This window comes from Felis catus, chromosome B1 (assembly GCF_018350175.1).
Source record: "Felis catus isolate Fca126 chromosome B1, F.catus_Fca126_mat1.0, whole genome shotgun sequence".
Lineage (NCBI taxonomy): Eukaryota > Metazoa > Chordata > Mammalia > Carnivora > Felidae > Felis > Felis catus.
The window spans coordinates 96,521,615-96,545,043 of NC_058371.1; the positions used below are offsets into that span (position 1 = coordinate 96,521,615).

Sequence of the window (23,429 nt, forward strand, 5' to 3'; positions counted from 1 at the left end):
CACATTGTAATTGGGATGTTTATGTACATGTTATCAATATAATAATTTAATCACAAAGTATCTGACAAACTATGTTAGCCACTCTGGAAAAGGAAACAGTGATTTCTTAACATTTGTTACTAAACGGTCCTTATGAATTAATTTACTTTTCCAAGAGGAAGACTTTCCCAGAACATTCCTGTTCCCAAGTCCTCCCATGGAAATAGTAAGTTTCCTGATTAATGAGTTTAGGAAAAAAAACAGAACCTACCAAATCAGCACCTTTCCTCTTTTTCCTTTAGGAACTAGCTGTCCACAAAAAGCAAGTATTGTAGGCTGTTTTTTAAATTTTTTTTTAAATTTATTTTAGGGAGAAAGAGAGAAAGATCACATGAAGGGGGAGAGAGGAAGGGAAAGGGAGACAGACAGAATCCCAAGCAGGCTCCTCGCTCAGAGCGCATCAGGGAAAGGGGGGTGGGGCCTCAATCCTATGACCCCAAGATCACCATCTGAGCAGAAACCAAGAGTCAAAAGCTTAACTGACTGAGCCACCCAGGTGCCCCTGTAGGTTGCTTTTTCGTCTGTCACCTTCACAGGGACAGACTCCCCAACACAGATAGAAGGAGGACCTGCAGTTGCAATGCAACCAACTGTGTGGACACATTTGTCTAATTCCAAGTTCAACATGAGGAAGTCCTTTGTGCTGCTCACTTAAACAACCTCATCAACTCAGACTTTTTAATTTGAAAGGATGATACTAAGCTGCTAAATAAATAATCTATGTGAAAGATGAACAGATGATTTTAAAAAGAAGTACAGGGGGTTTAGGCAAAATACATGAAGTGGGTAGAGAGACAATTTTCCAGTTATGGAATGAATAAATTACAGGAAAAGGCACAGTCTGATGGATACAGGCAATGACAATGTAACAGTGATGCAAAAGGACAGATGGTAGCTACACTTATGGTGAACACAGCATAACATACAAACTTGAAATCACTAGGTTGTACACCTGAAACTAATGTAATATCGTGCCAACTCTACTCAAAATATCATAATTAAAAATATATATGGGGCGCCTGGGTGGCTCAGGTCATGATCTCACTGTCCGTGGGCTCGAGCCCCATGTCAGGCTCTGTGCAGACCACTCAGGGCCTGGAGCCTGCTTTGAATTCTGTGTCTCCCTCTCTCTGTGCCCCTCCCCAACTCATGCTCGCTCGCGCTCTCTCTCTCTCTCTCTCTCTCTCTCTGTCAAAAAAAACATTAAAAAGAATTTTTTTAATAAAATATATATAAACGGCCAAATATGAAATGGCATTCAATTGCACTAATAAAGAAATGTAAAATAAAACACTTTTTACCTATCGTAATGACATGTGTAATCTATCACTTAAAACATGTATCTTTTAATAAAGCAATTCTATTTCTGGGAAATTACCTGGGAAGCAAGACAAGGTACAATGATGTCTGTATGTTTACTGGTGAGTTTGCTGATATAATCATATTTAAGTAAACAACCTATATCTACATTCATTAACAGGGTATAGTTATATTACAGTATATCTAAACAAAAGAATGTAAAAGTTTTAGAAACAAGATAAATCTATATGCATTAACATGGAAATAGTCCATCACGTCTTAAATATAATTTTATATACACATAGGGAGAACAGGTAAAACAAGCCTACAAAAGGCTATTTTTAACTAAAATGAAGGAAATTGCCCTTCACGTTTTTAGAGAAAACATAAGCAACCCTAGAAAATTAAAAAACAAATTTAAAACATATTTGTGCGTTTAAATTTGTACATAAAAATGTAAAATACATTTTTTCCCAAACAGATGAAACCTAACAAATTTAAACTACTAGTGTTTTCAAGTATATATTAACATACATGAATGGTGTATGATCTTCATATCTCCCATTTTTCAAATATCACTGGTGAGACACTATATCAGTGCAACTTTTTGAGTAATATTCCAGTACCTTTAAAATGTTATTCTTTAACTCTGGGAATCTATAAGCTAATAATTCTAAATTAATAAGGAAAACAATTCATTTTAAGAGCTTTAACACTGGAAACGAAAATTGCAACAGTATTACCCAGTCAGGTAAATGCAACATCTTTAATTGTTAACAGATACTTATTATTTATTATACTTCATTAGGACTAAAATCCCTTGTTATTCAAACTGATCTATCAGTATCACTGAATCGATTAGGAACTTATTAAAAATACAGAAATCTCAGGTCCTACAGAATCAGATCTGCATTTTAAAAAGACCCATGGTGGATTCCTGTGCACATTAAAATGAGAGTTGCTGGTATAATCTGTTCTTTAAAGGCAGACTATGGCTAACCCCATAAGAAAGATATCTTACACCATGACTGCATTTAATCATAATTTTAAAAGGTCAAAATTTTTTTCAAAATAATAAAATCCACAAATTGAGTACCATTTAAATGAAAGTCATCGTTATGGACAATATACAAACATCAAGAAGACACCCTTTGTGGGGCGCCTGGGTGGCGCAGTCGGTTAAGTGTCCGACTTCAGCCAGGTCACGATCTCGCGGTCCGCGAGTTCGAGCCCCACGTCGGGCTCTGGGCTCTGGGCTGATGGCTCAGAGCCTGGAGCCTGTTTACGATTCTGTGTCTCCCTCTCTCTCTGCCCCTCCCCCGTTCATGCTCTGTCTCTCTCTGTCCCAAAAATAAATAAACGTTGAAAAAAAAATTTAAAAAAAAAAAAAAAAAAAAAAGAAGACACCCTTTGCCTCAAAGAACATTACAGACTAGAACTAGAGATAAAAACATGAATATGTAATCCCATTACAAGACACTTAGGGGTAATTTCTGTAAGAAAGTTGTGGACTATTAAGGAGAGTAGCTCAGTGAGACCAAGGAAGACTACATACAGGAGTCAGCATATGAACTTGTTTTCAAGGATAAACAGAATTAAAACAGGGTGGGGGGTGGGCTAAATGGGTGATGGGTATTAAGGAAGGCGCTTGTTATGATGAGCACGGGGTGTTATATGTAAGTGATCAATCACTAATTCTACTTCTAAAACCAATATTACACTATATGTTAACCAGAATTTAAATAAAAATTGGGGGGGAAAAGAATTAAAGAGATTGAGGATGAGCAAATAGGGCCTTCACCCAAAACACAGGGTACAAAGAAGAGAACATAAACAAAAAGCTAGAATGGTAGTATAAGACCAGATACATTATAGGCTCCCTCCCCATTTAAGTACTCTCTTCTTATGTTAACAACCAATAGATTGATGTGTAGGATATTTAAGTAGTTTGAAGGGGCAGGGAGTGTAACATAATAGGGATAATTTTAGAGTTGCCTGGGTGGCTCAGTCAGTCGAGAGCCCAGAGTCCCAATCCTGGACACCTGGGTGATTCAGTCAGTCAAGCATCCAACTCTTGCTTTTGGCTCAGGTCATGATCTTATGGTTCATGGGTTCGAGCCCCAGCGTCCAGGTCTGCCCTGACAGTGCAGAGTCTGCTTGGGATTCTCTCTCCTCTTCTCTCTCTGCCCCTCCCCCACTCAGGCTCTCTGAGTCTATCTGAAAATAAATAAACAAACTTAAAAACTTTACTCACTTTTCATGACTATAATCATTAGCAAAGTTTTAATTAAGAAAATGCACTGGGGCACCTCGGTGGCTCAGTCGGTTAAGCATCCGACTTCAGCCCAGGTCATGATCTCGTGGTTGGTGAGTTCGAGACCCACTTTGGGCTCTGTGCTGACAGCTCAGAGCCTGGAGCCTGCTTGGGATTCTGTGTCTCCCTCTCTCTCTGCCCCTCCCTAGCTTGCTCGCACTCTCTCTCTGTTAGAAATAAACTTAAGAAAGAAAGAAAGAAAGAAAGAAAGAAAGAAAGAAAGAAAGAAAGAAAGAAAGAAAGAAAGAAAGAAAGAAAGAAAGAAAGAAAGAAAATGCACTGTTACCAACATTACACTAATTTTAAGGGAAAATTGTAGTAAAATGCCATTTTACTACAGTAAACGTTTTAAAAAACATTTTTAAAACTATTTAATTCTCATATTCTAAAAGTGGGACTATCAATTTGTAGTCACTTTAGAGAGCAACTTGTCAACAAATATCTTGTTACCTAACAATTCCAGTTCTCATCATCTATCCTACAGAAAGTCAGACATGTATACCAGAAATATGTATAAAAATGTCGTTTAAGGGCATTCAACTCTTGATTTCGGCTCAGGTCATGATCCCAGGATCATGGGATTGAGTCAGTGGAGCTGGGTATGGAAGGGGGGCAAGTTCAGTCATGGCTGAGCCTGCCCCTCTCTCTCTCTCTCTCTCTCTCTCTCTCTCTCTCTCTCTCCCTCTCTCTCCCCCCCAGCTCAAGCTCTCCTTCTAAAAAAATAAAATTAAAATAAATAACATAAAAATGCTGTTTGAAACAACCAAGATGTCAACCAATAGGCAAATGGCTAAATGAACTATATCAATTATATTTATGGGCTCCTTGCCAGCAATTTTTAAAATTTAATTTTAGGGGCACCTGGGTGGTGCAGTCGGTTAAGCGTCCGACTTCAGCCAGGTCACGATCTCACGATCCGTGGGTTCGAGCCCCGCGTCGGGCTCTGGGCTGATGGCTAAGAGCCTGGAGCCTGTTTCCGATTCTGTGTCTCCCTCTCTCTCTGCCCCTCGCCCATTCATGCTCTGTCTCTCTCTGTCCCAAAAATAAATAAAAAACGTTGAAAAAAAATTTAAAAAAAAATTTAATTTTAAAAACTCACTTATTATATAGTTACCTTTTTTTTTGGGGGGGGGGGGGTTGGCTCCATGCTCAACGTGGGGCCTGAACTCACAACCCTAAGATCTACCGACTGAGCCAGCCAGGCGCCTCCCCGCCCATGCCTGGTTGGTGGCCTCAACCAATACTTTAAATGAAAAATGGATGATGATATGATGTTTTAAAAACATACACAAAACACTATATTTAGAAGGAACTGCATGGAAAGGTCTGAATATCAGTAAACAGGATATGTAAGGAGACATCATTTTATAAGGAGGCTGTGTCTATGTATCATTCATATAACTTACTTAAAATGTTATTAGAGTAATAATAAGCTTATTTGAAGTTTCTAGGAAGCAGACATTAAGAGAAAGGACAGTTGATGAGGTCAGAGAAGAATAAGGATAAAAAAGATGGACAAATCAGTATTTTTATATACCTGTTTCGTTTAGTAAAAGAACTGCAATTATATTAGAAAGCTGATTTTTGATATGCAAAATACAGTGATAGCAGCAGGTAAGAGATTAATAAAACCCACATTGTAATTTTAATAAAAGTCTCCAAAAGAAACCAATTACTTTAAAAAAGAAAACACTTTATTTTTAATTTTTTTTTCTTTTTTTCAACGTTTTTATTTATTTTGGGGACAGAGAGAGACAGAGCATGAACGGGGGAGGGTCAGAGAGAGAGGGAGACACAGAATCGGAAACAGGCTCCAAGCTCCGAGCCATCAGCCCAGAGCCCGACGCGGGGCTCGAACTCACGGACTGCGAGATCGTGACCTGGCTGAAGTCGGACGCTTAACCGACTGCGCCACCCAGGCGCCCCTCAAGAAAACAATTACTTTAAACAAGAATTGGAGACAATTCTTTCGGGTCTGCTTACTGAATTCAAGACTGCAATGACACTATTCTAGGTGTCTCAGGTGGGCCAGGCTTTGGTTGAAAAGGCCTCACCTAGATTAAGAGAAACAGCAATACACAGGCCAAAATCATCCTACAAGTGGAATAAAGTGCCTCACAAAGGCTGAAGAAGCAAGAATGATTCACTTGCAGTTTCAACAGAGAAAATTCATGATTATCATGAATAATAATCATGATAATCCCCTTCATTTCCTATAATGTTTCTATCCCTGATGATAAACTTTCCGGCAAAATTTTGTGGATGGAATTCCTGTACCTCATTAAGAGGGTAACAGTAAATCCAGGTTTGGCCAGGACAAGCATGGTTTAAATCTGTTATTCCAGCATAGTTAATATCCTTCTCTTTCCCTCTCTACAGTATCCTGGTTTGTAGGATAAATTACACAGGCTCCCTACCAATAGATTATCCCTAGTTTGCACCTACTCTAAACCTTAAAGGTCCTCTGCTCTTTTATTGTTAAGTTGCAAATATGCTTAGGAAAATGGGAAGCCAAGGCACCCAGATTATAGATGACACTCTTATATTAACTGGAAGAGATGAATACATTCATTTCATTCATTTACAATGCCCAGTAAAATCGCCAGAAGTAGAACCTAAGTCTCTCAAAACAGTGCAATTTTTCTACACCATAATCTTTACACTATGACTACAAACAGAAGTTGTGGTAGAACAGCTTAGAGTCAGTATTGGGAAGTTTATAAAATTACTGCTCCAAATAGTAAAGAATAGTATTCCTGTAGGCACAGGATTCCAAGAATAGGAAGAGTTGCCTACAGAGAGACATCAGCAAAATCAAAATTGCCATGAACCACAACATACCTCAAGCATTACCTTGTTCTTAACCTCCAATAAAGATTAAGATCCCCAATGAAGGCACCTGAAGTTAATTAAACTCTTAAATACTTTTCAAAAGGACATTTCCAATTAAAATTCCTAAGTCTTAACTTAAAAGTTTAAAAACCTGTCAAAATAATTTACAACCAAAAGACCGTTCATTTTTTGGTTAATTCACTGAATATAAATTACAATTCTAAGTCTAGAAGTAGCGACGTTGAACAGTCCATTAAGATTCATTAAGGCTTTCTTTCCCTTCGCTAAATGTATGGACACTATGCTTTAAGATTTGTTTCCTTCAGTTAGTGATAGTGAATAAATCGATCTTTACAGCTAGAAGAGAATGATGGTAATATTAAATTTAGAGCAAATTTTTAAGTAGTTTTTTCTGCAAGTGTCAAAATTTGTGAAGAATGAGGAGTATTACCATGCAAAGGCTAAAAAAAAAATCAATTAACATCTCACTCTATTGGACTTCCTCTGAAGAAATGTTTATACCTGCAATATAAATGTAATTAAAACATTTTAATTACCTTATAATTATGCCATATTCTTGAATTCACTTGAGTCTCACAACCCTGTAAACACACTCACATTTTCCCCATTGTATTGTTAACCTTTAATTTTAAGAAAAAGTGAAGATTTCCCAGTAAACAGCTGTAATCTCTATATTAAAAGTTCTATTCATTTACTAAGACTTAATTTACAAAATAAAACTAGGAGACACTGCTTTTTGTGTTGTTTTATTTTTTCCACTTAAACTTAAAAAAAAAAAAACTACAACCAAAATAAAGCACCTAGGGCCCTACTGTACTGATCAGCTTTCAAATGCTGAGGCTTAATCTAACCTCCTCTGAGGAAGAGGAGGGCTGCCAACCGAAGACTCCCATTTACCTAACATGCAACCCACTCTCATGTCAACTGTCCTATTCAATTATTTCCCACAATTTTGTTGGCAATTACTGTACAGTCTCATGCTCAATATCACGACTTCTTGTTTTGAAAACGGAGATTTTCAGCTTATCAATTATTTCGCAATGAAAAAAACGACAATGGCGCTTCCACTGCTTATAAATCCATCCCCTGGCTCTGACTTGCTTCACCCCTTTTTTTTACAAGTCCAAAAGTCCACAAAAACTTTTCTATAGGATGAACTGCATTATCTACCTAGTTTCCCCGAGTCACTAACACGTGGGGGGGAGGGGAGGGGAGACGGGGGCAAACTCAATCGAGGCCGCGCCGGGCGAGCGGCTCAGCTACTTTGCTCCCGCTGTGCCCCCACCAGTCAAGGAGAAGCTGAGGTCCCACCTCTTCCTGCCGCTCCCTTCCCAGATGTCCATTTATGTAAATAGGCAAAGTGAATGACACCTTGGAACGAAATACCTCCGACTGACAGGGAAAGGAGGCCTGCCCTTCCCCCAGTCCTTCCACAGCCAAACAAATCATCCCTGCCCACACCATCCCAGCGCCCACCGCAAAAACCACAGACCTGCCTCCAGGGTTTCCAGTGGGGACGGCGGCAGTCCCGTCCCGGCAGTGGACAGGTGCTGAGGAGGCTTTTTGGTCCAGGGGTTCTCCTTAGGCGGCGGCGGCGGCTGCAGCTTTTCCTCAGGGCCGGCCGCCGCCTCAATCTCCAGGACGTCCTCGGCCGGCAGGTCCCTCGGCAAGGGTGGCGGGGGTTCCCCACCGAAGGGGCCCCCGGGCCCGCGCGCCTTGTGCGCCAGGTGCAGCGCCAGGGGTCTCACGGGCACGGCCGCCTGGGGCACGCTGTACCCCAGCACCAGCGCCGGCGACGGCTCTCCCCGAGCCCCCGCGCTGATGGCTGTCGCGGCCCTCTCTTCACTCGCCGCCTCCTTGCCCTCCCGTTCGGGCGGGGACAGCTGCTCGGCCTGCCGACTCGCCGCGACCAACAGCGACTCCTTCTCAGCAGTCACCGTGGGTGGCTCCTCCCCAGAGTGAGCGCCGGGCACCGGGGCGCGAGCAGACATCGTCCCTTTGCCCCAGCCACCCCAGCCAGGGGGAGCCCGGGGCCAGGGAGCCCGACTGCCCGTCTTTCCGCCGGGGAACCGACTGGCTCCGGCCTGGGGCAGAAAACCCGAGAACCCGGCCGCCACCGCCGCCCGTGTCGGCCGACGCCGTACAAGCGCCCGGCGTGCCGCCGCCCCTCCCCGCGCGGAACGGAGCGCTAACCGCCCGCCGGCCCAGTTCGCCTCAGAGGCACACGCCCCGAGCCAGCCAACAAGCGCCGGGCGCCGCAGCCGGGAGCCGCGAGCCTTCACCTGGCGTGGGCAGCGGTGGACGCACTACAAGCAGGGGTGGAGGACCTCTAGCGGAGTCAAGGAGGCGCGTGCCCCTAGAGCCGGTAACTGCACAAGGGGGCGGAGGCGGGGGCGTGAAGGGGGCGGTCCCAGAGGGCAGAGCGGGGGCGGGGCCTCCCGAAGGAGCGTGACGTGGCTACTCACCGGTTCCTGCCCTCGCAAGGCGGCTGCCCGCGGTGGTTGACGGACTAGCCGGTCAGGGTAACGCCCGGCCTAAGGGCCGGCCCCGCCCCAGCGGCCAGCCGAGGGGGAGGGAAGGCAAACTGGTCGATTCTTCTGCACGCGGGCTACCGCAGCCCCGACTGTGGGCGCAGGGGCGGGGCGCGCACAGGGCCTCTGTGACTCGCGGCGCCCTGGCGCCGCCCTCTGCAGAGTGCGGGCGAGGGGCGGGGCGGGCTACGCACGTGGCGCCGGAGGGGGCGGGGGCGGGGCGGTCGCTTGTGCCCCCGGCCCTGACGGAGACTTGAACCGAGGCGGGAGAGGATGGTAGGTAGTCTCCGCCACCTACCCTGGGGTGATTTTCTTGCGGACCGGGGTCCCGGACTCTGCGTTAGACCCTTCGCCCCGTGACAGTTTCCCCCTGAGGATTTGGGGCGCTGCGATCCCTTTTAATCCCGAGTCACGTCCAGAATGGAAATTGTGTAATTTGTAGGTAACTGTTTATGAAACCTTTGCCCAGGGAGTCGGTTTAGTGCACTTCCCCACCCTTATTTCCAACCCTCGAACTGAAATACATTTAAAATGCTCTTGAGGAAAACAAATGGTTACTATTTCGCCGGCTTTTTGTTGTTGTTACAGGTTCCTTTGATTTGTAGAGATAACACTTGTTTACAAAGTAACCATGTTTCCTAATATTTTTTCCTGGAATGGACATATTTTAAAAGGTACAAATATGTAGTGATTAAATCCAATTAAGAGCTTTCTACTTGGCAGTCACATTCAGTGAATGATGATATTGGTTTCATAGGCATGTATTTATAAGTTAATTAATGTTTATGTTCCTGTGCAAGGTCGCTGAAAATGGGTTTGACCCAGTGAAAATTTTTTCACCAAAGAACACCCCTCCCTCAAAAAACAAAAAACAAAACAAAAAAAAACTGTACCTGGCCATTTGTATGCACTTTGGCAATGGGTCCCTCCTAGCTTCCTTGAGAGCTGACAAGCTGGGCAGAAAGCTTGTACGGGACTCCTTTCCCAGGGGGTCTCCCTTCAGTCACATTAATTTCCAATTTATCTGACCCTGAGCAACCTTCAGGACCCATTACCAGTTGAATAAGGATTGTACTTATATTTCCAAGGAGGCCCCATCTTCACTAGCTCCATTATTGGTAAAGCCTTGTTTTGTTAACTATCAACTAGCTGCTCTTCCTGTTAGAATCAGCCTTTTGGAGTCCTGCCAGGTAATACTTGGCTTTGTTTACAAAAGGTCAGCAACAAGTTCACACTGGAAGTGACTGAGAGAACACATTCTATTTTACTATCTGTTTCAATACAGGTGGATTAAAGACTGATTCTGTTGAGGAAAAGGTTATGTGGAATGGTGTCTGAAGTTAGATTCATATGGGCTACCTAACCATGGTTGGTAGTTTTGTTTGCTGCTGTTTTGTTTTTGTTTTGTTTTGTTTTGTTTTTAAGTGAATTATAAAGGTGCTTTATTGAAGAAACACAGGAGGACTTTTTTGGAACTAGATTGTGGTTGCAGGAAGAGAAGAACTGGAGGGTAAATGTGTACTCAAAAGGTCTCTAAAGATTCAGTAGTTGGTGTTTCAGATCTTCACTGTAATACAGTGCCACTAATGTCAGTGAAGGGAGTTGTCAATTTGTTGTCCCTCTTTTAAACACATATTAATAACTCCTATTTCCACATAGCTGCCTCTTGGAAACAACTTTACCTGTCTTCTATTTGCCTCTCCACCCTTTGCCTCCTTTTGTGCCAGGCAGAGCTGATCTGTCCAGATTGCACTAATGAATTCCCTCAGAGTCCTTGGTATCTCGATGGGTTCAGGCAGTAGGAAGTATATGCAAGAGATTGGAGGCCAGAAGATAGTGGGGTCGTAGTCCATATTCCCCAGGCTGGTCAATTCCATATTCACCAAGGGTTAACTGCACTCTCTCTATTCAGTTATCTTTCCAGTTCTTTCCTTTGTCCCTTCAAGCCTATTAATAACTGGTAGTCCTTGGGGCACTGCATTATCTCTCATTGGTTTCCCTGACTCTTATGCTGAACCTCTGTAAGTCATCCTTTTAATAACTCTATTCAAATTATGCGGTTTAACCTTTCCATCTGATTTTTTTTTAAGATTTTATTTTTAAGTAATCTCTGCACCCAACATGGGACTCAAACTTACAACCCCAAGATCAAGAGTTGCACACTCCACCAAACCAGCCAGGTACCTCCATCTGATTTTTTTTTTTTTTTTAATGTTTACTTTGTGAGAGAGATAGTGCATGCATGCAACCTAGGGGTTGGGGCTGGGGGCAGAGAGAGAGGAAGACAGAGAATCCCAAGCAGGCTCCACACTGTCAGCACAGAGCCCGATGGGGAGTTGGATTCTATTAACCATGAGATCATGACCAGAACCGAAATCAAGAGTCAGACACAACTGACAGCCACCCAGGTGCCCCATCATCTGATTTTTTTTTTTAAGTTTATTTATTAATTTTGAGAGAGAAAGAGCACAGGAGGGGCAGAGAGGGAGGGAGGGAGGGAGGGAGAGAGAGAGAGAGAGAGAGAGAGAGAGAGAGAGAGAATCCCAAACAGGCTCCTTACTGTCACTGCAGAGCCTAATGTGGAGCTCTGTCCCATGAACCATGAGATCATGACCTGAGTCAAAATCAAAAGTCGAATGTTTAACCTACTGACCTACCCAGGCGACTCCCATCTGATTTTGATGGGACCTTGACTGACCCAATTTGTCTTTGCTGAAATTCCGTTATGTTAAGTCATTTGGCCTCTGCTGCTAATTGCCAGATTCATCTGCTGCTTCTTAGTTGAAAATCAAGGAAGAAAGATTGGCTCAATTAATTTTTTGTAGCCAAATTATTATCCATTCTGTGGATTATTTTCTCGTGAGTAGAGTCCCCATTTAGCCTGGAGGAACAAAGCTGTTTGGTTCAAAGCACTGCCATCAAGGCAATTAAGGTGGGAGAGCCAGTTAGTAAGAACGTGAAAGACGTACATATTTTAACCAAGTTGAAGTATCTTTTCCCTATTTTAGTGAATGGCACCACCTTCCAGTCTATATAATCTAGGAGTTATCCTTTAACCTCTCCTTTCCCTCACTCTCCATAATTCACTAGTTTACAAATATTTCTCAAGCTTCTGCCAGGCAGTGTTCTAGGCACTCACCAAGACCAGTACCTCCTAAATGTCAAGTTCTGCTTTCTCCACTGTCACCATCCTACTCCAAGATGCCACCATGCTTATATGATACGTCATATCCTCTTAATTGGCCTCTCTGCCTTCACTTAGACCTAACTGATAAAATTGTTGTAAAGGTTGCATGAGCTACCTTGTAAAGTGCTTACCATGTAAAGCTACATGTAAAGTGCTTACCAAAAAACCTTGGTTCAATGATACTATTTTTTTTTTTTAACGTTTATTTATTTTTGAGACAGAGAGAGACAGAGCATGAACGGGGGAGGGGCAGAGAGAGAGGGAGACACAGAATCGGAAACAGGCTCCAGGCTCCGAGCCATCAGCCCAGAGCCCCATGCCAGGCTCGAACTCACGGACCGCGAGATCGTGACCTGAGCTGAAGTTGGATGCTTAACCGACTGGGCCACCCCGGCGCCCCAATACTACCTATTTTTATTGCTTTTAAAGCCAGACTTAATCAGGATAAATGACCCTAATTTTACCCAACTACTGAGATTAGAAGCCCTATTTATGTATGTATGTATTTATTTATTTATTTTTCTGGTGGAAAACTGGAATCAAGAGCAGGTTATAGGGTTATCTTTTCAAAGAAGGGAGACTGGTTCTCTGGGCCCTCATAAGTTATGAAACACCTAAAGTAATTATCCTTATACAAACTTGATGATCCCATTGTTCAAATGAGCCTTTAAAAGATGATTCTTGTTTTTCCTGTTTAGACTATGCTTATGTATTGTCAGATGACTGAACCCACTCTTTCTCCCCCTCCCCCTGGTGCCTTAGGAAATTAAAATCCCATGAGAACATCAAGATCTTTATTATTATTACCAGTGCAATTTAGGTTCAAGCTGGTAAAAACACAATGCACAAATAGCTGTAGTGTATGCTAGAGAAGTTTCAAAGAATGCATTAGATATAAATTATTTCAAAGTCAGGAAGTCCAAGGAGAAGATAAAACTTGTGAGAAGTGAGATGATTCATTTTCAGAAATACTTATTTAGTGCTGTGCTGTCTAGTTAACAATAGGTTTACAACCTATTGGAAATATGTATAAACTTACCCCCCTCCACAATGGAGTCCCAAACCCTTAGACACTTCACTTCCTGGTTCTTCTTCCCCTCTCCATTTCACAGCCTGATTTTTCTCAGGCTTTGCAATGAGTAAGCGCTAAAGAACTGAAGTCTCTGCATCACCTCAAGGAATGTACATTTGTTCCAATCAGACTATTTTTTGCTTTATATGGGCATAGGCAACTTCCCCATAAAGCTGTAACCTCTTAGTACTCAGCCAATGAGGAATCGAGGGGGGGTATTTCACACTAGGAGATAAATTGCCTGCTGTAACTGCCCCAAGTATGCCTGTCCATCAGACATATGCTCTTGCAAGAACATTGATTAAAGCTTCATTTCACTGTGTTCCCAGTGTCTGTGCCCGGCCTTTGATTGGGTCAGTGGGATTGTTTCTCACAAAACTGAACCCCCAGAGATTTTTTTTAACTTCTTATAAAATAGCCACTTTTGAAAAGATTGATTTTTTAGCAAGATGTACTGAGCCATCCTTACTTTCAACTCATAGAGCTTTGGGCCCTGTTTATCGGAATAATAGCTTTCCTTATGAGCTGAATGCTCAGATAAATATTGCATACTTCCAATTATCTTTAACCTTCAAGGCAGGATCAATGCTAATGTATGTTTGAAAGGCTTTGCACCCTTTTTTCAGTAAATAAATATCAATCCTAGGCACAGCATAAAAGCACCTTTAGAAATTTTTACTCTATTATACAAACAGGTAAAAACACTGTGCTTGCTATGCAAAAATACTATGCAAAAAAGGTTCAAAACAAATCTAGGGTACTTTTCAACCAGATTGTTGTTCCAAACTGGATGCTCTCTTTACTTTTTAGGTATGTTTTAATAGATTAGTTTAATACAAGTAGGAACTCTAAATAAAGTTTAAGTGTCTAGGGGCTCCTGGGTGGCTCAGTCAGTTGAGCATCTGACTTCAGGTCATGATCTCAGGGTTCACAAGTTTGAGCCCTGCATCGGGCTCTGTGATGACAGCTCAGAGCCTGGAGCCTACTTTGGGTTCTGTCTCCCTCTCTCTGCCCCTCCCCCACTCTCAAAAATAAAACAATAAAAACAATAAAAACATTAAAAAAAAAAAAAAAGAACTCTCAGCCAGGGGCGCTTGGGTGGCTCAGTCTGTTAAGCGCCTGACTTCGGCTCAGATCATGATCTCATGGGTTTGTCAGCCCCACATCCCGCTTCACATCATCTCTCTACCTCTCTCTGCTCCTCATCTACCACACATATTCTCTCTCTCCCTCTCAAAAATAAACAAACATTTACAAAAAAAAGAACTCTCAGCCAATAATAGCTAAGATTGATACTCAAAACTGTCTTTCCTATCATACTATTTAGTCTTCTTTCTTTTATAATAACTTGCAATAAGACAAATAATAGGAAGTAATATTTAATCTTTTTTAAAAAGACTAAAACTATAAGCTCAAGATAATATAACTTTTTCTCTTCCAATTTTCAAATAACAGGACTTTCAAACAATAGGGTTAGTAATCTGTCTGAATTCTTTCTACTATCCAATTATATTTAATATTTGTATAGCGTCCTAAATACTAGTGCAACAAAGATGAGACCTTGTTTTTTTTTTAACGTTTATTTTTGAGAGACAGAGACAGTGTGCTCAGGGGAGGGGCAGAGAAAGAGGGAGACACAGAATCTGAAGCAGGTTCCAAGCTCTGAGCTGTCAGCACAGAGCCTGACGCAGGGCTTGAACCTGTGAACCGTGAGATCATGACCTGAGCCAAAGTCAGACACTTAACCGACTAAGCTACCCAGGTGCCCCCAAAAGGCAAGATCTTTAAATTCAAGTTTGGATGAACTTCAGTGGTTGACATCAGAAAATATAAGCTTTGTAGAGAAATTAGGAAAATTTCTTATCAGTTTTTTAATACTTATGGTTTATTTTAATCAATTCAATAAATATTCACTGAAAGCTTACTGTAGTTCAGTAACTAGGCTAGACCTTGGGGATATACTAGTGAACTGGTCAGTTCCAGAACTTACACAGAGATGTTGAATGCATTGTGCAGTGGCTTTCATACCTCATGAATTGATATGTACAATTAAATCAGAAGTTTCACAAACCACTACTTATCTTTACTAAGTGAACACACTCTTATGTGATCTATTCTCTTCCATTTCACTTTTTTTAAAAAGCACAAAATTAATTAATTTCATGGTATAGGTACAGATCATAATGTACAGTTTGAAAAATGACAGTGGCACAGTGATTGAAACTAGATTATCTGGGTTCAAATGATAGCTCTGCCACTTCCTAACAGTAAAACGGCAAATTAACCTCTATGGTTTTGTTTCTCCATCTGTAAAACATGAAAAATTATTGTATATACTGGACTTCAAGCTGTACTACAAAGCTGTAAGCATCAAGAAAGTATGATACCGGCACAATAACAGACACTCAGAATAATGGAACAGAATAGAGAACCCAGAAATGGACCCACAAACGTATGGCCAACTAACCTTTGACAAAGCAGAAAAGAATATCCAATGGAATAAAGACAGTCTCTTCAGCAAGTGGTGCTGGGAAAGCTGGACAGTGACATGCACAAAAATGAACTTGTACCACTCTCTTACACCATACACAAAAATAAACTCAAAATGGATGAAAGACCGAAATGTAACATAGGAAGCCATCAAAATCCTTGAGGTGGGGCGCCTGGGTGGCTCAGTCGGTTAAGCGTCTGACTTTGGCTTGGGTCATGATCTCGCGGTCCGTGAGTTCGAGCCCCGCGTCAGGCTCTGTGCTGGCAGCTCGGAGCCTGGGGCCTGTTCCAGATTCTTTGTCTCCCTCTCTCTCTGACCCTCCCCCGTTCATGCTCTGTCTCTCCCTCTCTCAAAAATAAATAAACGTTAAAAAAATAATAAACAAAAAAAAATCCTCGAGGAGAAAGCAGGCAAAAACCTCTTTGACCTCAGCCACAGCAACTTCTTACTCAACAGTGTCTGGAGGCAAGGGAAACAAAAGCAAAAATGAACTACTGGGACCTCATCAAAATAAAAAGCTTCTGCGCAGTGAAGGAAACAATCAGCAAAACTAAAAGGTAACCGACGGAATGGGTGAAGATATTTGCAAACAACATATCAGATAAAGGGTTAGTATCCAAAATCTATAAAGAACTCCTCAATTTTAACACCCAAAAGCCAAATAATCCAGTGAGGAAATGGAAAAAAGACATGAATCAACAATTCTCCAAAGAAGACATCCAGATGGCTAACAGACACATGAAAAAATGCTCATCATCACTCATCATCAGGGAAATACAAGTCAAAACCACAATGAGATACCACCTCACACCTGTCAGAATGGCTAACATTAACAACTCAGGCAACAACAGATGTTAGGGAAGATGTGGAGAAAGAGGATCTCTTTTGCATTGTTGGTGGGAATGCAACCTGGTGCAGCCACTCTGGAGAACAGTATGGAAGTTCCTCAAAAAATTAAAAATAGAACTACCCTATGACTCAGGACTTGCACTACTAGGTATTTATCTAAGGGATACAGGTATTCTGTTTCAAAGGGGCACATGCACCCCAATATTTATAGCAGCACTATCAACAATAGCCAAAGTATGGAAAGAGCCCAAATGTCTATCGATGGATGAATGGATAAAGAAGATGTGGTATATATATACAATGGAGTATTACTCGGCAATCAAAAAGAATTAAATCTTGCCATTTGTAGCAACGTGTATGGAACTAGAGAGTATTATACTAAGTGAAATTAGCTGGAGAAAGATAAATATCATAAGACTCAGCTCATATGATGACTTTAAGATACAAAACAGATGAACATAAGGGAAGGGAAGCAAAAATAGTATAGAAACAGGAAGGGGGACAAAACATAAGAGACTCTTAAATATGGAGAACAAACAGAGGGTTACTGGAGGAGTTGTGGGAGGGGAGATGGGCCAAATGGGTAAGGGACATTAAGGAATCTACTCCTGAAATCATTGTTGCACTATATGCCAACTCAGTTGGATGTAAATTTAAAAAATAAAAATAAAAATAAATCATTAAAAAAAATAAATGAAATGGTAAAGAAAGCATAAAAATAAAAAATATGGCCAAGGTAGATATTATATAACTTTAATAGGCACAATTCAAAAGAAGATATGTTAAAAAAAAAAAAAAGATATGTATCACATCACATATGCATAAAACTACATAGAAACCAAATGCATAAAGGGGGATAAGAGATATGTAAAATGTTAATAAATTATAATTATAGTCAGATATTTCAATAAACTTTCAGAATTGAAAAAAAATAATTGTATTTACTTTACATGGTTATTGTGAGAATTTAAAAATGTTGATTTATTTAAAACTCATTGAGTGGTGCCTGGCAAATAGTAAGGGCTAATAACTACATCATTGTTGTTATTAGTATTACTATTATTTTTATTTTATTGGAGACTAACAAAAAGTAAACTCAGTAACTACAGATTGTTAGCAACAGTTAGTGAAGAAAACAAATATGGGAGGTAAAATTTAAAGTGAGAATTAAAGTATGAGAAGGAACACGCCATGGGACAAGTATTCTTTTAAGATGAACAGAGCTTCCTGTTAAGGATTGAAAGATGAAGCTGGAGTTGTGTGGTTACCAAGGCCTCAGAAAGAGACTGGTATCTAGCATATAATAAAGCATGGCTAGAGAGAAGGCTAAAGCGATAGCCTAAGGCAGACCTGCAGGGGACTCTAGATTATGGCAGAGTTTGAATTTTATTCTTTGAGCAGTAGGAAGCCACTATAAAATATGAGGATTTAGCACACTTACTTGAGCCCATCCACCATTCTCCTATTTATCATTTATTTATTTATTTATTTTTAAGTTTATTTATTTTGAGAGAGAGACAGAGAGAAAGCACAAATAGGGGAGGGGCAGAGAAAGAAGGAGAGAGAGAATCCCAAGCAGGTTCCACACTGTCAGCACAGAGCCCGATACAGGGCTCGATCCCACAAACTGCAAGATCATGACCTGAGCTAAAATCAAGAGTTGGATGCTTACGTGACTAAACCACCAGGCACCCTGAATGTTCTATGCAATTTTAGACAGAATCTCTTACATCCTCACTCTGAAAAGTGAGAATATATGACCCAACCCTTTGCTCTATCTTCCAATTTTTTTCTTTATATTATTTTTAAATATAGCATACATAGAAAAGTGCTCCCACATAACTTAAAAACCCACACATGTACCAATTAATGGGTAAAGTGAACAACCATGTAATGGCTACCCCAGTTAAGAATTAGAACCCCATGTGTTTCTATTTACAACACTTTCCTCCCCTTAAGGAAGAAATCACTTTCTTACTTTTCTTTATGGGTTATCACCTAATAATTTATCCCACAGATTTGCCTAGTTTTTTAAACTATATGTAAATGAAATCTTCCTGTAAGTAGTGTATCATTTTGGGAGTAGAACTTCTGAATTATAGAGTATGCATATCTTAATCTATTACAGATATTGCCAAACCATTTTCCAAACTTTGGTATCAATTTACATTCCCCGTGGCAGTGTTTGAGAGTATGCCATATCATGGACAACATTTCTTCCTTTTTTAAAAAAAAAATTTTAATATTTATTTTTGAGAGAGAGAGAGTGCAAGTGGGGGAGGGGCAGAAAAACAGGGAGACACAGAATCCAGAGCAGGCTCCAGGCTGCTGTCAGCTGACAGAGCCCACTTGGGGCTCAAACCTGCGAACTGTGAGATCATGACCTCAGCCAAAGTCGGACACTTAACCGACTGAGCCATCCAGGTGCAACATTTCTTCCTTTCATATACATTGTCAAGAGTGATCATTTATATTCTATTGTGAAACCATAATGTGCTTCTTTATGCTTTGTTCATAGACTGGTTCTAAATTTTAAGAATCTATAAACAGCTTTATTTTATGAGTGTGTAGATATTCCTCACTGCAGAACAGTGTTATGTGCTAGGATTGCATTTCCTTCTCTATGGTTTCAGTGTCATGATAACCTAAAAACAAGACCAACTGTATTCATATTTTATACTTCATCAGTATGAAATAATCAACAAATTCCCACTACATTTGAGTGAAATCCATATATACATGGCTACTGATTTTTCTGGTACAGTTCCTGTTTTTTCCAGGAGTTCCTGATTGTTCCTGTTTTCCCTGCTTCCATGATTTCACATTCTCATTGTTTACCTCCTACCTTTCTAGCCACTTCTCAGTCTATCTCTTTAATTCTTCATTGTCTAAACATTAATTGTTGGTGGCAGTACCCAAGACTGTGTCTTAGGTTAGCAGATTTTCAAATTGTGCTCCTAAATCCTTTTTAGGGAATATTTAGGGACACTTTTTTTTTTTTAATGTTTATTTCTTTTGTGAGAGAGAGCATGAGGAGGGGGAAGGGACAGAGAAAGAGGGAGAGAATCCTAAGCAGGCTCTGTGTTGTCAGTGCAGAGCCCGACACGGGGCTCTCATGATCATGAGATCATGACTTGAGCCAAAATCAAGAGTCAGGTGCTTAACCCACAGAGCCACCCAGGTGTCCCTTAGGACACTCTTTTAGGGAATCTTTAAGGTTGAGGTCAAAACTGTTTTCATAATAATATGAAGATATTATTTTGCCTTTTCCCCTTGTCGATATCTGTACTGATGGTGCAAAAGCAATGGTGGATAAATCTGCTGGTGACTCACCACGAATCAAGGCAGTGGAACCAAACTGTACTAGCCCTCATTGTATTCTTCAGCCACACATTCATAGTCAAAACAACAAAAATTCTTGAGGCACCTGGGTGGCCCAGTCAATTGAGCATCTGACTCTTGATTTGGGCTCAGGTCATGATCTCAGGGTTGTGGGATGGAGCCCCCACATTGGGGTGAGCTTAGGAGCTAAGGTCTGCTTAGGATTCTTTTGATCTCTCCTTCTGCCCCTCTCCCCTTTGGTCCCTCCCTCTCAAAAAAACAAAAAACAAAAAACAAAAATTTCAAGCTTCACCTAAGAATGTCCTTGATGTCAAAATTATTAATGTGATTAAAACTTAACCCTATAACTGCTTCTTTTAAAAGTTTATTTATTTTGAGAGCACAGGGGAGAAAAGAAGGAGAGAGAGAATCCCAAGCAGGCTCCATGCCATGAGCATAGAGCCCGATGATGCACCGTGAGATTATGACCTGAAAGCAAGAGTTGGATGCCTAACTGACTGAGTCACCCAGGCGCCCCTTAAGGGAGTCTTTTAATATTCTGTGTGATGAAATAGGAAGGGTACATAACTCACTTCTGCGGTATATCAAAGTATGATGGTTGTCTTGAAGAAAAGGACTAGATTGAGTGGTACATGGACTAGCTCCTTTCTTCATGGAACCCATTTGTACTTGAAAGAACACCTGACAACAGACTAGGTTTACTCATGCTTAGATAATTTGGCAGACATTTTCCCAAAAATGAATGAAGTGAATCCGTCATGTCAATGGAAACAACTGATGATACCAGTGATAATATTCAAGCTATCAAGAGAAAATTAGAATTTGGAAATCTTGTAACTACAGCATGAGCTCAACAGCTTCCTAATGCTTGAAGACTCTTTTCTGATGAGATCAGTAGTGATTTTAATAATATAACTTTTTGATACTGTGTTATGAAGTGTGTCAACATTTGGAAGGGCTGCATAACAAAGCTAATATTTTTTCAAATGACTAAAAACATTACCGAATCATACATTGGTAAGACAAAGGGTAAGAAAGGCTATTGGCTTTCTTTTTCTGACTTAAAATGTTTTTACTATTATTACATAGTACTTCAATATGAACAATCATATTTATTACAATTTAACCATTTGATTCCAAGGCAATCATAAGCACTAGTGAAAATATGTTACTTAGAAAATGATTCAGCATTATATGGATTTTCTGGATCAGGACGTGGTAAACTATGGCCCATGGGCCAAATCCTGACCACCACCTATTTTTACACAGGTGCAAGCTAAGAATGGTTTTTACGTTTTTTTAATGGTTGAAAAAAGAGTTTTGGGGACACATAAATACTGTATGAAGTTTGAATTTCAGTTCCATAAATAAATTTTATTGGAATACAGCATGCTTATTCGTTTACATATTGTCTGTGGCTGCTTTCACACCACGAAGGCAGAGTTGAGTAGTTGTGAGAGGAACCATATGTGGTGCTGTCATCACTCTGTCCTATTGCTAAAAGGCAAATATCAAGAGAGAAATCCAATAGAATTCCATAAATACTCCAAATGATGATGAATATGTTTAATTAAATGCATTTGCTTATAAATGGGTATCAGTTTTTGGCAATACTTATCTGTATGAAAAGACATTTTCAAAGTTGAAATACAGTGTATAAAATCTAATTACAGGTCAACATTAACAAATGAGAATTTGGAACAGATTTTGAGGAGAGGTCTAGACACCAGCCACCAATTCTTTAGTTCTCTATTATCCTACACCAACTGAGTTTCCAAAAATTCAATTCAGTTCCGACCTACCTAGAGTTAGTGTCCAACCTCACAAATTAAAGGACTCATTCCCACAAGTCTGCCCTCACTTCAGATATCAGCCACAAATAGGGTACCCAGGCCACCCAACACTTTTGCCCATCCAACTACAAATCAGTTCCCACAAACCCCTCTTTAGGTTGGATAATTTGCTAGACTGGTTCACAGAACTCAGGAAAACACTTTATTTACACTTACTAGTTTGTTATAAAGGATGTAATTCAGGAACAGCCAGATGAAAAAGATAAGCTTATAGGGGAGGAGGTATTCAGAGCTTCCATGCCTTCTCTGGGCATGTCACCCTCAATGTATTCGTGGAAGCTCCCTGAATCTCACCATTTAGGGTTTTTTCTGGAGGTTTCATCACTTAGACTTGGTTGATTAAACCATTGGTCATTGTGATTAACTGAACTTTCAGCCCCTCTCCCCTATTTTACTGACTATACAATAAAAGCTAAAAAAGCAGTGTATATGTTGCCAAGGTAATTTGCAAGACCACCGTGTTTATTAGTGAAAACAGAATCCTTGATGTCCCTGCAGACTCCAACTTGCTCACCAATTTCAGAGGGAGAATGGAAGACACGGGGTGACAGAGGTTCTTGGGGTGTTTGAGCCTGGAGATAGAAAAGGACTCAAACAGGGAGCAAAGGGACAGACTTAACAGGAACAGCAGCTGCATAAAAACCCTCTTCTTGAAGGATTTCTCAGGGCAACAAGCAAGAATTTGACCAGGCCAGGACACCTGGGTGGCTCAGTCAGTTAAGCGTCTGACTTTGGCTTGGGTCATGATCTCATGGTTTGTGGGTTCGAGCCCCATGCTGGGCTCTGTGCTGACAGCTCAGAGCCTGGAGCCTGCTTCGGATTCTGTGTCTCCCTCTCTCTCTCTGTGCCTCCCCACTTGTGCTGTGTGTCTTTCTCTCAAAGATAAACATTAAAAAAATAATAAAATTTTTAAAAAGGCGGGGGCGGGGTACGACCAGGCCACCAGTCTGGTCCTAGGTCATCTGTGAAAGGAAAAATGTGCACCCAGTCTGGGGCCACACTGCTACCTGGAGCCTTGCTTGCCCCTGCTGGCTTTGCAGCTGAATCAACTCTTTTTTCAGTAACATGAGCTTTCTATCCAGAAAACTGGAAGACATTTTTATAGGCATAACCTTAAACCAACAACACTTGTGCAGCCAACGCTTCTTCAGGCTTCAGAGGAAATGTCTCAGTCGCTGTCTTCTAAGCCTGTCCCTGAGAGGGATTTCTTTCCTACTGATCCTCCTTTGGCTAGAATAGTGGCAACACGGAGTTGCATGGGATATAAGTTACAGGGGGCAAGAGCTTCAGTGCCTTGCTTAGCAGGAGGAGTTGGAGCCAGAGCAGCTTCCAGCTGCAGCCATGGAAGTGGGATCTGCTGGGCATGAGAACCTGTGCCTGAGGGAGCAGAACCTTATCCTCATCCATGGGGGGTGACCTGCACCACGTGGAAGGCAGTGGCAGCATTCTTCTGGGGGGCCTGAATTGCCTCAGGGTGGCCTAGGCCAGGGGGCCAGCACAGCAGTGGCCGTGATTCCTTGGCATAGATTTGCATCTCCACCCATCGCTAGTCATCCCACTCCTAGAAATTTATCATAAGCCATTAATCTCAAAGAAAAA

General features: G+C 41.2%; 2 protein-coding genes across 21 annotated transcripts in view; one reads left to right on the top strand and one right to left on the bottom strand.

Annotated features, from left to right (window-relative positions):
* Nucleotides 1-9,124, bottom strand: part of LARP1B (La ribonucleoprotein 1B) — a 129,163-nt gene extending 120,039 nt beyond the window's left edge. For 3 of the 20 annotated variants that reach the window (XM_023252818.2, XM_023252817.2, XM_019828979.3), the window contains exon 1: nt 7,998-8,932. In XM_023252818.2, the coding sequence (XP_023108586.1) occupies nt 7,998-8,496 (499 nt within the window). In that variant the 5' untranslated portion in view covers nt 8,497-8,932. Of the gene's footprint in view, nt 1-7,997; nt 8,941-8,970 lie in introns of those variants that run through there. The other 17 variants (XM_023252820.2, XM_023252819.2, XM_023252815.2 and 14 more) reach the window with 12 other exon arrangements.
* Nucleotides 9,125-9,243: 119 nt separating this feature from the next.
* Nucleotides 9,244-23,429, top strand: part of MFSD8 (major facilitator superfamily domain containing 8) — a 150,557-nt gene continuing 136,371 nt past the window's right edge. Inside the window, exon 1 of the mRNA XM_045055884.1 lies at nt 9,244-9,312. The gene's annotated coding sequence lies outside the window, so the exon portion shown is untranslated. The remainder of the gene's footprint in view (nt 9,313-23,429) is intronic.